This window comes from Bombus bifarius, unplaced genomic scaffold, assembly GCF_011952205.1.
Source record: "Bombus bifarius isolate JDL3187 unplaced genomic scaffold, Bbif_JDL3187 scf7180000008038, whole genome shotgun sequence".
Taxonomy (NCBI): domain Eukaryota; kingdom Metazoa; phylum Arthropoda; class Insecta; order Hymenoptera; family Apidae; genus Bombus; species Bombus bifarius.
In genome coordinates, this window is record NW_022884408.1 from 1038868 (window position 1) to 1053000 (window position 14133).

The window sequence follows — 14133 nt, forward strand, 5'->3', positions numbered from 1 at the left end:
AATATCTTGGAAACTTTTAACGTTTTCAGATTTGTTTCAAACTTTACTCTTGCTTTACTTGCGATCGTATCGTATGAAAGAATTGTTGTCTGTCCGTTGAACTAACAACAAGATCGAAATATCAAAATTAAAACGATCATAGTAGGGTTAAAGAGAAAGGAAGTATAGGAATGTAAATTTCCAAGCGAAATGTGACTACCCCGAGGAAAAGTACGCAATTTCTTTCCAAAAGCCGTCGCAATGGATTCATTCAGATAGTAATGAGGATAAAAGTGAAGCGAGAAACGTTTAATGTATTCGAACGCCACGAAATAAGGACGAGGCGATTATCGCTTCGCGAAGTTCCTCTGGTCAATTAAGATCCTTTTGGTCGATCGTGATTAACGAACATCCCTAGTTCGCGTCAATTCTCCTCGCATCGGGTTTTCGTTAAAGAGGAAACACACGAAGACATTCGCAGATCTTCTCCAACATCCATTTAAATGCAATTAAACGGTGTCACGTAGAAGCAGGAAGAGGAACAGCAGCCAGGAAACGTTTAAATCAAACTTCGGCTGGTTTAGTTAGTTTCGACCGCAACTTTTAATTGCGCTTCGACCGTCTGGAGAGCCATTAGATTTTCGAAGGAGCGCCAACTGTTATACAGACTTCTTTGGAATTCTTATTACGTGATGCCGTCTCACTCTTCGAGTAAAAGAAATTGACTTGTCGTCGTAAATAACCAAATTGGGATAACGATAATGCGAGAGTTGATTGGAAACCTAACTATGAACATTTTGTAAAAATGTATATTTATAAAACATTAATAAAATGTTACTACAAAGAACGATTATTTTTAGTCAGTTGTCAACTTTCGCGAAGGCGAAACGTCAGGGATATCAAACGTGAAAAGATATCAACCTCAGAAGAGAATGGATTAAAGGAAAATATGCATGTCTTGTAACTTTATTTGCAAGAAAACTTTTCCAGGAAGGGAAAAAGCAACTATGTACTGTTGAGAATCGTGTAACAGAAACCTATTTCTTTGTGTTTGAAATGTTTTAAAACCACACGTTAACAACATATAAATAAGCAATTATAGTTTAAACATATAGATTGCGATGGAAAATGTTAAAATAAATGGTTTTATGCAAAAAAATATGTTTTCATATCAAGCAATACTAGTCTAATGCTTTTCAAGTAAAGCAAGCACCAAACACCAAGTAAAAGAAGGAAAATTAACGTAAAAGAATAATTATATATATTTTCTTGATTGTTTAAACATACTAAATACTTAGGATATCACGTGTTATATCTTATCCTTAGCAAACGTTAATTAAGAAGGTCCAGCTGGCATTTTTAACAATCGTTGAGCACCATCAAAGTTTCTCCCTGCTTAGAATGAAATGCCAACGTTTGACCTTATATACTATGAAACCCTTCGGGACTCTGTGATTAAATTGACTATATCGCACGAATGTACGTAGGTTATATCTACTCACGAGCATCTTCTAAAATAAAAGTTAACCCGGTAACATTTCACTTGATACGAACCTGCTACGTTCAAGTACCTATCGCTTTACATTGTTCAAAATTGCATCATCTCAAACATTTATGAAATATATTAATCCAAGAGAGTCGTAGGTAATACAATTGAAAAAAATAATTATGTAAGTATGTAATAACAATAGCGACCACAAATATTGCCGTATATATTTCTTACGTTTATTGGAAGACTAACACTTTATTTAGTTAGTTTAGTTTACTTTATTTAGTGGTAAAGTAATACAATTCTATTTATTCAAATGAAACAACGAAGAACACTCTTAGACAGAAAATCATGAAATGACAGCAGATATCTATTATAACAAAGTAAACTTGAAATAAGATGTCTGAGAAAATTATTAATTACACATATCTTCACCCTTAGAAATTTAAATTAACTGTATTACATATAGTATCAGTTAAGAAAGATTTTCCTTTGAAAAAGTACTTGAATTAAATAAACCTTTCATTAAAAATCATCTCACAAAACCCACATCAAACGTTCTTTTAAATTACTACATAGCTACTTTTAATGCAAATTAACCATCGCAATGAAAAGTTAATCGAGACAGTTCCCTTCCTTTTAAACAAAGTGTAGCGTTCAAAAGATGAAGACTTTCGGTGAAAACATTTTTAAATGGTAAGGGAAAAGGTAGAAACACTGAGTGAACCAGAGCAGAGGGGAAAATAAAGGGTGGAAGTTGGATTGAATTGAAGGGTGCTGGGCGGAGCTGACGATTATAATTAAATCAACAGTCACCGCCCACAACTTCCATAGCGGACCTTCGTTTCGTCCCACGATGACATTTCTCCACGGGCATCTCGCGCAAATCGCATTAGACCAACGAGAATATACACGAGAATATGTATGTAGCTTCGTTTCATGCAAGCGACGCGTGTAATTGCATGCCACGTGTCCTAACGCTGAATAATTTTCACCACGAATAGGATTTTTTCAAAGGAGTTCCACTGTTCAGCTTGTTTCGTTTGCTCTTTTTCCGTTTGAAAGGTAAATGTGATAAATATAAGATATACAAGGTGTTCCAGTAATCATAATACAATCAGCAAGGAAGCGATTCTACGTGAAAAATATAAGTCAAAGATATAAGATTTGTTCACACGACGATTCATTTTCGAGAAAATTGGGTTTGAAAATTTGTCGAGTTTACTTAGACTTGGCTAATTGCTGGCTAATATTGAACGCTTAATTAAAAATTTCGAACTTAAGCTTTGAAAGAAAACTATAAAATTATAAATATATTAAACTTAGAAAAAATGTAGAAAGATTAGCAATTTAATGGATAAAAATATTGTCTTATCCGTAAACACTAGCGCTATTCTTTCTAATTTTCCATTCCACTAGGCTCGAATCGATTGGAAATTGCCGATCGGTATGTAAAAAACATGATCCGGCCGCATTGAACACTGTCGAAAAATAAAATGTATTTGGGCGGACCATCGATGAAAAGGCGACGAAATTTTGGTGCATCGAGGATGAAACTCGTTAACCCCTGGTGCTGTGTTCACAGTACAGCTGTCTGAATAAGAGGGTTTCAGGGAAAAATTATTTCATAACTCCCATGCGAAATTGAGAATCTACAAATAATGTTCCACCACGATAAGCGGCAGCCACTACGCTCGCGTAATTTACATTTCCATATGCTACTACTCATCCCTCGAATTAAAATGTCATTATTCTCTTCTTTCCAACGCAAACGATTCATTTTCATAATTTTTTGGATATATTTTAAAAGGAAAGATTATTCGTATATGGGAATTTTTACGCTTTCTCGTTAATTATGTTTTGCTCTTTTTAATAATGATATTGAAATTTGAAGAATTTGTAAAGTTGCTTCTGTAATTTTAGTTTCATATATTTCTTTATTTTTTTAGTCTATAAGAATAGTTGCGAATAATAAATAATTATAATTACCAAATAGCACATGTTTTATTTATAATATTAATTTTTATTCATACTAAGCTATTTTATTAGCTACTTGTTATGCTCTAAAATTACTTTCACTAGATATACAACTAACGAAGAAATATTACTGGATAACGATAATCAACGATATTTTTCTGTGGATAAAATGAACATTTATGCAGACTATTAATCATCTAATTTATTACTGTTACTTTAATGGCGGCTGTGTTTTGTGCCGACATGTAATGAAGGCTCTATCATGATCAACTTATATTTGCATAAAAAACAACCATGACATCTGTTTAATATGTCAGTCTAATGTCTCTACTTCCATAGCAATTTATAAAGACGTTTTCTATAAATCTGTCTAAAATCAAAGTAGGTAGGTATATCTTACATTGGCAAAATTTGAACAAAATTAAATTTCCAGTATTTATTAAAATTACAATACTTATATATTTCCCGACATCAGTAAATTTTCTTAATACCATAGGCTTAATAATTGTAAAATTTATTTCTATATCTCTGAGCGACATAATCACTGTTTTTTAATTTAAAATATCATTCCAAAAAAAAAGTTTTAATGGAATTCTTTTGTCAAGAAAATATCAATTTATGCCAATCTAATATGGCGTTCAAATTATATTTACCAAAATTATTCCACAAAGTCCGAAATTGTAAAAGAAATAATTTAAAAATACCCGAAATAAATCATTCTTAAGCATCAGCGAAATATATGTATATATAGGATTAAAGAGAATTATATTATTCGCAAAATTACATTGCAAAGTTCGAAATTGTAACAAAAATAATTAAAAAATACCCGAAATAAATATAATTATTATAATAAATTTAAATAAAACACACAAGGATTATAATTAAATGCGGACGTAGTAAAATGGTATGAATCAACGAGTGGATGAAATTAAAAAATTTCTCAGTGAAACAGAAGTAACGCGGACGAAGGGAATCCGATGGCGCGAGATCGGTCGGACAACGCTCTCGAATAAAGCCGACATTATAGGCAGCATAATCAATTCCCCGGCATAATTCCGCAACACGCTATGAATTTGGTCAAGATCGACCGACTGGAAGTGATTCGACTAACACGATTGCGTACTAACTTTGCACGCGACGAGCGGCTCACATTCCCGATCCAAACTTGTACAAATCGCACTTATGTCCCATTATTTTAACCCCCTCGACAGAAAGATTCCTCCTTCATTTTACCAATCGCCTAAATATATCTACGTTTTTTACCGTTCTCCTCGCTGTTCTTCTTCTTCTTCTTTCTTTTAAAGGACATGGAACGTAACGAATAATTTTAGGCAGTTTAAAGTTTCATTATATTGAAAACCTACATAGGAAATAGTTAACGGTTCGTTAGAAGTAACCAATGTCTATTACTTGGATATTTGTTAGATTTTTATTGAACAGAATTAATATTAATAATAACATAGCACAAGAATTTATAAACACTTTACTATATAACAACCCAACCTAACCAATTACGTAGCCAGGAAGCAGTAGCAGACTTATAAATCACCAGACGAAGACGAATCTTAGAATTAGCCAACCGATCCATCTAACGGCAAGCCAAAAACATAGAAAAGCACCAGTTGAGAATCCCCTCTCGCGGATGAGTTCCGCGTTCTCCCATTTGTAACTCCGTTCAACCGGAGCAAAGTAGGTAGAAATCCTTTCCCGCCCCCATCATCGGAGCCCAGCCTCGCTTATACACCCCCTCTATCTCGTCTCCACCCTTGCTTGCAACGCTTTACACGAAGTGAGGCCCATCGGCATCGCCAGACCGAAAACTCAACACGCTCGTCTGCCCCTGTACCAGCAGCCCATCCTCGCGTTATGGCTCGCTCAATTGTTTCAGCCCCGTTGATCCAATAAAGGATTACGGAGAAACAATCGTAGCGTGCGCCAACATCCCCCTCGTTCCACCTTCCTCCACCTCTTTCACCCTGTTTCCTCCTCCTACTCTCTCTACTCTCTACATTGGTTGTTCGTTTCTGTACAGCGATGGATTTTTGTTAGCCAGTAAACGTAAAAGCAAAAGTTTCGACCGATATGGATACGCAAAGGGGAGAATAGAGACGTTTTTTAGAGAGACGAACCGATTGTCGCACAATCAAATTGCGTGTCAGTGTGTAGTACTACAAAGCAGTTTTTGCGATTGGTTGTACGAAAAGGATTGCCTGAACGATTAAATTTTCATCTAGCTACGGTGAGTTTAATTGATACGGAAAGAGATGGAAAGATAGAGGTGAGTTACGTTGTGATGGGGGTGTTCATTTTTGTAAAAGGTTTTTGGGGAGTATTTTTTCGGAAACTGGGCGGGCTGAGGAAAGACTGAGTTCTATGGGTGAATTTTAATAATAAGCTTTCATCACGATGGAAATAGTCTTCCTTATAGTATCGTGCTTAAGTTCTTGTAAAGTACACGACGCCTTCTAGGTACTCGCACAAATAAAAATACTAATTTCCTCCTTGGTAATAGTACTAAATACGGTGAAGCTCTCGTACTAAATTACTGAATAATTGCATAGAATTCGCCTAAAATCGCTCTCTATCACTTGCCTATTTTCCTCTTTTAGGACATATAATAAGGATTTGAATTGCTCGGTTCTTCGCCTTTCTTGGGATAAAGATCTTTCCCGAGAAGGTCTCAAGTGTGTTGTAGAGTGGTTATTATATATGATAATTTTCTTATGATGATTATTTAATAAATATCAACTCGTGAATAATGGAATTGATATGAAACTGTATAATATAAATGGCGAATTTTATTCAAACATAATAGGTTTCAAATATGTTTCGTTATTTTTGAAGATTCAAGGGATGTAAATTTAATAAAAGAAACTATGAGATCGTTTCCCATATCTACTCGAGCAAATTTGGATTATTTGAAAAAGGAACGTATCTCGTATTCGCTGCTAACATGTAACTGGCCCATCTCTATGTTTTTTTTTTCATTGAAGAAATCTTTATTTTAAGTGTTTGCTTTAACTGTTAGCTAGTATTTTTGGATCATAGATGGTTACAATAATCTGATTTACGTTTTAATTGCGTTGTTTAATTTTTAAATACTTAATTCTTTCATGTTAAATATTTTACATGGTATATATCATTCATGACAGATATTTATAATACTTTAATACACCTATTATTAAGAAATAATTGATCAGTTTGCCAATATTACGCTATAGATGTTCACAAAATTTTCTCCAAAAATCAATACATTTTTATCATACTTCTTTATCTTCATCTATGGATACCGTATTATTTACTTTTCGGTTTTATCCTATTTTTCTCTCACGAATCGTCCTCAAATTTTTCGAAACTCTCCAATGCCTGTAAAAGTACCGATAGCATCTATGCTTATCACGTACAAGCGATATAATAACGAGGTAATCTGCTAAGATACGTAGCTTGGTTCGTACACCTTGAATTTTCGCAATCGTCTCTACTTTTTCTAACCTCACCCTTTGTTTCTTGTCCGAGATCTATCATTCGGACAATTTACCCAAGGGGTTATGTGAGAACGTGCAGGGAAGTTGGAGAAAAAAAACGAAACACTATGTCATTCGTTGCGTCTTCAATGCGCAACTCCTACGATGATAAAACGCAGTTATTTATCTTTTGCTTGTACGTGAAAGGCATTCCAAAAGAATATAACAAAGTATCACGCTATTACGTCTACTATTTTATAGTAAATACCACAAATAATTTCCTATATCTTTGATATTTCTACATCTAATAATTTTCTACATTTTCTAATATTTCTTTTAATTAGTTTTAAAGTTAATAAAAAGGATGATACTGAGGTTGATCATTTCTATTGATTATGGAGCATACGGTGTTGAAATCCGCAAATTATCGTAACGAATCGATCCGTTACGAAAAGCCAATTCATCGCTCAGATTTGCTCGCGCATGCAACGAGGTTGCACGGATGTTATAAACAACATATGTGCCAATTGTAAGGATACATGGGGTACCTTACTCCATCGAACACCTGTTCGTTGCCATACGCATTCCCAAACCATACTTCTCACCAATCACGCTAGCAAGCTCTGTTCCGTTACAATTATGCGAATTTACGCGTGTACTACTATTTTTAGACTGCCGATGTTTGTGCAGTTATAGGAAATTTAAATACACGAAAATTTATAAAATACCCATATTATTCGAAAATAGAAAAAATATTCACAGTACTAATTATATATAACGTTTACAGAGTAGAAGAAATTTCTCTTTAAATCCAATCTTTGTACATGAATTGATAAAAATATGAATTTGTATAAACACCCATAGTTTAATTATTGGATATAATGTGTTTTGTGCGATAGATATTTGCAAAGAAACAAGTATCCTTAACACTTGAATACCGAAATTATGAAATTTGTACATAGATACGACGGTAAACAAAAGTATTGGCGCAAACTAGCTTTTCTTGTAAAATACCGCGAAAGATTATCTACCAAATATTGTAAGCATTATACTTTCGGTAGTTTAGATAATTTTTCGTATTGCCTACATATGTACACTTTGTACAATTTTCAAATTCTCTATAAATACATAAAAATCCGCGATTTAATTAACTCTTTGATGCATAGTGGAATAAAGGGTCCTGCTGCTTTGATAGGTACTTATACATTCAAAGTGGAATGTTTCTCATCCCTCCTCAAATTATAAGATCGAAACACAGTAACACCATCGACTTCATCTTGCCATAGATATAACTAATGCATGTTTGATGGACGCACAGGTAAACGCATGTACTTACTTACTTACTGATTTGGTCAATACGTGTCCACAATACGTCCAGAACGATCGTAGTTATAAATAAATTTTCTGTGTGATTATGGTGTTTCTTCTTTTTTGTCTTAAAATTTTGCGCCCCAGACAGTTAAACGGTACAAATTACCAGTGGAGATTAGAACTAGAATCGCGCGGAACATGTGAATTTCGCAATCCGCATGGCATCGTGAGAATCGTGGCTCAAAATATAACGTGGAGCGCGTCACAGCAATCGCAGAGATGCACGATTCTAGATATCGAACAGGCAAAACCGATTGCAAAGCGTGATGCCTCCATCAGCCTCTAATGAAATATTCAACCCGGCCGTAGAACGATTATGTTGTCACGTAACGCCGCCACGGAAGCCACGCCGATTACATTTACTTTGTGATCCGCGAGAGATTGGTCACCGCTGTCTGTTAACAACCTTCATGTTGCCATTAATGCATGCTCCACGGAACCTCTATAGTATTGCGAGGAATTTTCTAGCAAATAGAAATTTCTCGAAGTAATATTGAAAACAGCCGAGCAGCGACCTCATCGCAGTAATAAACGACGATGATGATAGATTTATTGATTCCTCTATGACGCTACAGGAATTTTGGTTAAGGTGTATCTCATCTAGCAAACTAGCATAAACAGTTAACTTGCAATAAATATCTTACAACTGTAACTTCGGATTTTCGGCTAAATTTTGAATGTAGGTATTTTGTCGGTTTATTTAAGGATTACCTGAATTTTCATGAGATACAGGCTAAACATTATAAAAATTGGGAAAAGAAATTAAATAACAAATAATGTATAAATACAATAATAAATGAAAAGAAGTCACAAAAGTATGTTTTGGAGCAAAGTCTATCGATTAAAATCTACCCTTTCTAATGTTTCGACTCGTTGAATTATTTCACAATAGATAAATCGACCCTCTTATGCCCCTAGCGCGTCTCGTCAAGCTCCTGTGTACACAAAACGTAATTACTTGAAATCCCAAACACCATGAAAATTTTATCGGCGCCTTACTCGTCCTGATCTATTATAGTATCGAATAACGACCAATGAACGACAAAATGGAATTAAAAATTTTAATTAAGAAGCCTCTTTTAACGTTCAATGGGTCATCTTAGTAAAAATCATATTATAAGAATCTATGGTAGAAAAATGATCACCCTTATTTGCATAGTACTATTATTTAAATTAGCTTTCTTTAAAGTTTTCAAAAAAATAATGCAAGAGAAAATGAATATAGGAAATAAAAAATAATTTATTTTCCAGTAAAAATGTTATTCTTCATTTATTTTCTGTGTGATAAACGGCATGTAGGATAATATGTAAAATATAATTGAAATAGGCACATGTTTTTATAAGATAAAAATAGGAATTTAAAAATACAACATTAATAAATATTAAGTAGTTGAAATTAAACATTTTATTATATTCTCCGATAATGTTTCCAATCTTCCTACATTATAGCGAAGCGTTATTATTAACCTTTCGTTTCATAAAAGAGAAATGGTGCTAACAAATGTTGAAATGTGAAATATTAACTGATTAAAATTAATTGATTATACATTTTCCTCGATATACGAGTTCGTTCATTTAAGGCTTTTAATATCAACCGTCATAAATTTTGTTATTTCTCCTGCAATTTTACGATCTTCATTTAGTACAGTATTGTATTGTAAAGATAAATCAATATTTCATTGTTTTTATGATAGCTACAATAAAGATTCGAGCGTGCAAGAATATAATAAATATTAAGTGCAATTAAAATTATGATTGTTCATTTCTACTATACGTGCGTGCATCTAATAATCGACTTCTATCTTTATTTTATTACTTGATAAATATTTTTCAGATTGTATCTCTTTTAAAGTTTCTTTGTATAATCAATTTTATAATAAGATATAAAATATATTAATTAATAATAATTTTTCATATACATGTACAATTATCTACATTTAATACACCAATATTTGATATTACCAAGCAATAATTAACATTGGAACAATAGAACGGCCACTATGTTATATTTTCAATTTACTAAATTAGAACTGGGCATAAAAACTCATTTCCCAATCGAGTGTCTTATTTAAGTAAAATGTACGATTAGTATCTGATGTTAGTCAGAGAAGTCGATGCTCTGAAATTATACAGCAGGTTTGCTTGCAACACATTATGTGTCATCGATTTTTCTGATATGATTCAGTGATTAAATCAGTTCTATGAAACAGCCGCGTGACAGACATTATTTAAAAATCAGCGTATACCTTGATCTCCGTTCATTTCGTGACACGAAGCACGCGAAAACTATGAATACTAGGCATTCGACACGCGAGGTTGTATTTTTAAAGAGTCTTAGTCTTGTGTCTTTTACTAACGTAAATTACTATTTCATTTATTGTTTCGAAATATAAATAAATAATGTCAAACGAATCATTAGTTACAATTAATTATTATTGTTTGAAAATATGAGTAAATAAAATCGAATTATTATTTCATTTGTCGTATGACAAACATAAAATAAATGTACTATAGTAGCTACTGAAGTGTTCCCTGAAATAATTTTTAAATGGACGTAAATTACGCAAAAAACTATGCATAGACTATAACTTACATTAGGATAATTGAATTGCAAATGATAATAATGAAAAATACAAAAAATAGCACACTGACACTAACTTCTACTTTATATCCAAATATTTCCAAAACGCGAAAATGGTGGCATATAGTAAAAAGGGACAACAACTTCCGGAACCAGGAATAATTCACGCGAATTGATCGGCGCCGTGTCGAGGGATTAAATTAATTTAAGTAATTTGACGATTGCTATCGGCGGAAACATTAAATAAAGTACCACGTCCCGCTTGTACAGGTAGCTGCGTTTTAGATTATAGATCGTCGAGTAAACCAACGTTGGTCACAACACATCAACAGGATTGTGGCCATCGTTGCATAACTGAGTGGTCGTTCATGATGATTGGATGGTCATGTTCACGTTAGCTGTCCTTATTCCATTCAGTCATTTGTCATTAACGGGAAAAAGTGAACGTCACCTCTGGACACGTGTTTATGGCTGAAGTTTAACATCATTCTTCGATTTTGAAATCCGATTACTATGGTTCTAGTGGTTAACCCTTCTGAACGATTGAAAAATAAACGTCCTTTTGTCGTATGTATTCGTAATAATATAGTAATATAGTAATAATTTGAGAAATACTTTAATTACATAGAATTTTGTATAACTTTGTGTACAAAAGACAAGGAATGATAAGATAAGGATAAATAAAAGAAATAGAAGATTTCATCTTTACAAATTACGGAAATATTGAGATTATTCTAAATCTCGAAAAATTTGACCACGAACAAAATGTTTCGCATCATAGGATGTTTCTTCGAACAAAACAATTCATTCCTTAAGCATTTCACCATATTAAAAATAACGGAAACAATGCTTTGTAATAGGTTTACTGAGCGCCCTAAATGTAATACGTTTTTCATATTTGTAAAAAACATTTACTAAAATGAATATTTTGCTACTTATTAATGTGAAAAGATTTCGAAAAACTAAAATCGATATTCCGATTGATTCTGTCTTAGGAACGAGAAGCTGAAAAGATAGCAGAGGAGACAGCAGCTATGCGTGACGTTAAACCAGAACTTCAACCTGCAAGAAGTCCCGACACCTGGCAAGGGAATAGCTTTTACCGGCATCTCAATGTAATAAAAGGTATGTAATATATGTATAGTCACATAATACCAAATAGATATTGTTTCTTTTTACTTACAAAATGTTCTGTTTGTAGTATAATCTTTATAATTTATAAGTAATAATGTTGTAAGTAAAAATGTATGTGGGAATCGTGTTAACAGAATTTATCTAGGAAAGGAAAAATATATAAATTCATTTATTTAATTTCAGCAGTCGATAGTAAAATATATAATATACAAATACAAATTACATACAGCATCAATTATCAACTATTTAACCCGAAAATAATTCCTACTAAAATCCATGAAAATATCCTCGCCGTATTTTCAAAAATTCCAATGCATCATTATGATTATTTCCAATCAACTCCAGAAACCAAGCAGTAACGAAATTGCTGCCTAACATCTCTAACGTGATCGTTTGCCACTTAGAGAAAATCTTCCAAAATAATTACCATTCGACAACTAAGCAATAGAAATTATATCCAAATATCGTCGTTTAGAGACAATTCTGTAAAATAATTACCATTCGACAGCTAAATAATATAAATGATAAACATCGCTTTGGTAAACGTTTAATCTGCTCGGTATTTTGGACTAGCTTCTCCTCTGTTATTAGCAATTAGTAATTAGCGTGGCACGAGTGGTGCAAAGGAAGCTCGGGAGTTTCAATTAATTAGAGTAATTAGTTGCGACCAGAGTGTTAACTGAGAACGGAGGGTTGCCTCGATATCAGACGCGGGGGTGGATCTTGGAGTTGGTAATAACAGGAAAAGGGGTTGAGGGTGAACTCCTCTCTCGACGAGGAGGCGTGATTTCCGACGACGCTTGCGCACTTTCGCTTCTCGAGTTCAAGTATGGCACGATGCAATCAAGTTTAACTTTCCTTCCGTTAGAAACGAATTCCTTCCTTGTTTCTAAAAAAAATGTCTAAATACAGTCTACAACTCTGTTTAAATTATAGAGTTCGTTGCAATTAATTTTCTTTAATATAATATAAAAGATTATGGAATTATCGGGTTTGATTCCTTATATATTTTTACTATTATCTATATAATTTATATAATTTAATATTATATAATTTAGCATGCACATAATATAATTGTATATATTTGTTGAAAATGACAACGTGAGTTCGTGCTCGCCATCCATATGTAGATGCGTTAGTTATAAGAAATAGTAAGTAGAGGATGATTCTAGTTACAATCGATAGATTTAATCGATAGGCTTAAGATGCCTTTTTGTTTTTATCCCCAGTTTTTGTAAGCGCATGCAATAAAGGTTTTTTTGGCTCAGAACGGTGTGATAGATTTATCCATTCAATAAAATAATAACTATTCTGATCTTACCATTGAGTATAGAAATAACAACAATATTTTTGTGTATACATTATATTTTTTCCTTTCTCTTGCAGTTATTCTCTTCAAACATTAATACTAACATGTAAACATAGTGAAAACACAGAGATAAAGATACACAAATAATCAATGAAAAATATGTTTAGAATATTATGTATATGTGTGTTGCATACGTTTACTTATATGAAAGCATATAATACTTCGGCTGGAGCAGGAATCACGACATTGAAAACGACCGTAAGCTGAAAATAACGAGATAATCGATCTACCTTATATATGAATGCCAACATGAGATCATCGATAACAAACGAAAATGCTTTGACTAACGTAGACTTCTTGAAGAGAAAGCTTTTGTCCATTATATCGAATCCCTACAGGATATAATTTACCGTATTTACAATTATTCAATAATGTTCCATGAAATGTAATAAAAAATTCCATACAATGCAATGGAAAAGATAGAGAAATGAGCGAGGAAATGTTCAGAATGCAATGGTGGAACGTCTGAGCATTTGTTGCAGACAAAACAGTTTTTTATAAATTTATCCTAATATATTTTTGTTCGCAATGATTCACGAAGAATCAATTAATGCAAATAAAATCGTAGAGTTCCCTTTAAAAAAAAGTGCAATTGTACCTTATAACTACACCGAGACACTTCTGAAAAAAATCGCACTGCATGATGATAGAACTTGACAAACGATGCAAAACTTGCCTCTACAATTTTATTCCATCTGCAATAGGAACAGAGTTATAGTTCGAGCCAGTTACTAGATTCAACCTGTATATGCACATCCATCGTGATACT

General features: G+C 33.1%; 1 protein-coding gene across 2 annotated transcripts in view; it reads left to right on the forward strand.

Annotated features, from left to right (window-relative positions):
* Positions 1-14133, forward strand: part of LOC117207568 (SKI family transcriptional corepressor 2) — a 30012-nt gene that overhangs the window by 14026 nt on the left and 1853 nt on the right. For both annotated transcript variants that reach the window (XM_033447891.1, XM_033447892.1), the window contains exon 6: positions 11857-11986. In XM_033447891.1, the coding sequence (XP_033303782.1) occupies positions 11857-11986 (130 nt within the window). The remainder of the gene's footprint in view (positions 1-11856; positions 11987-14133) is intronic.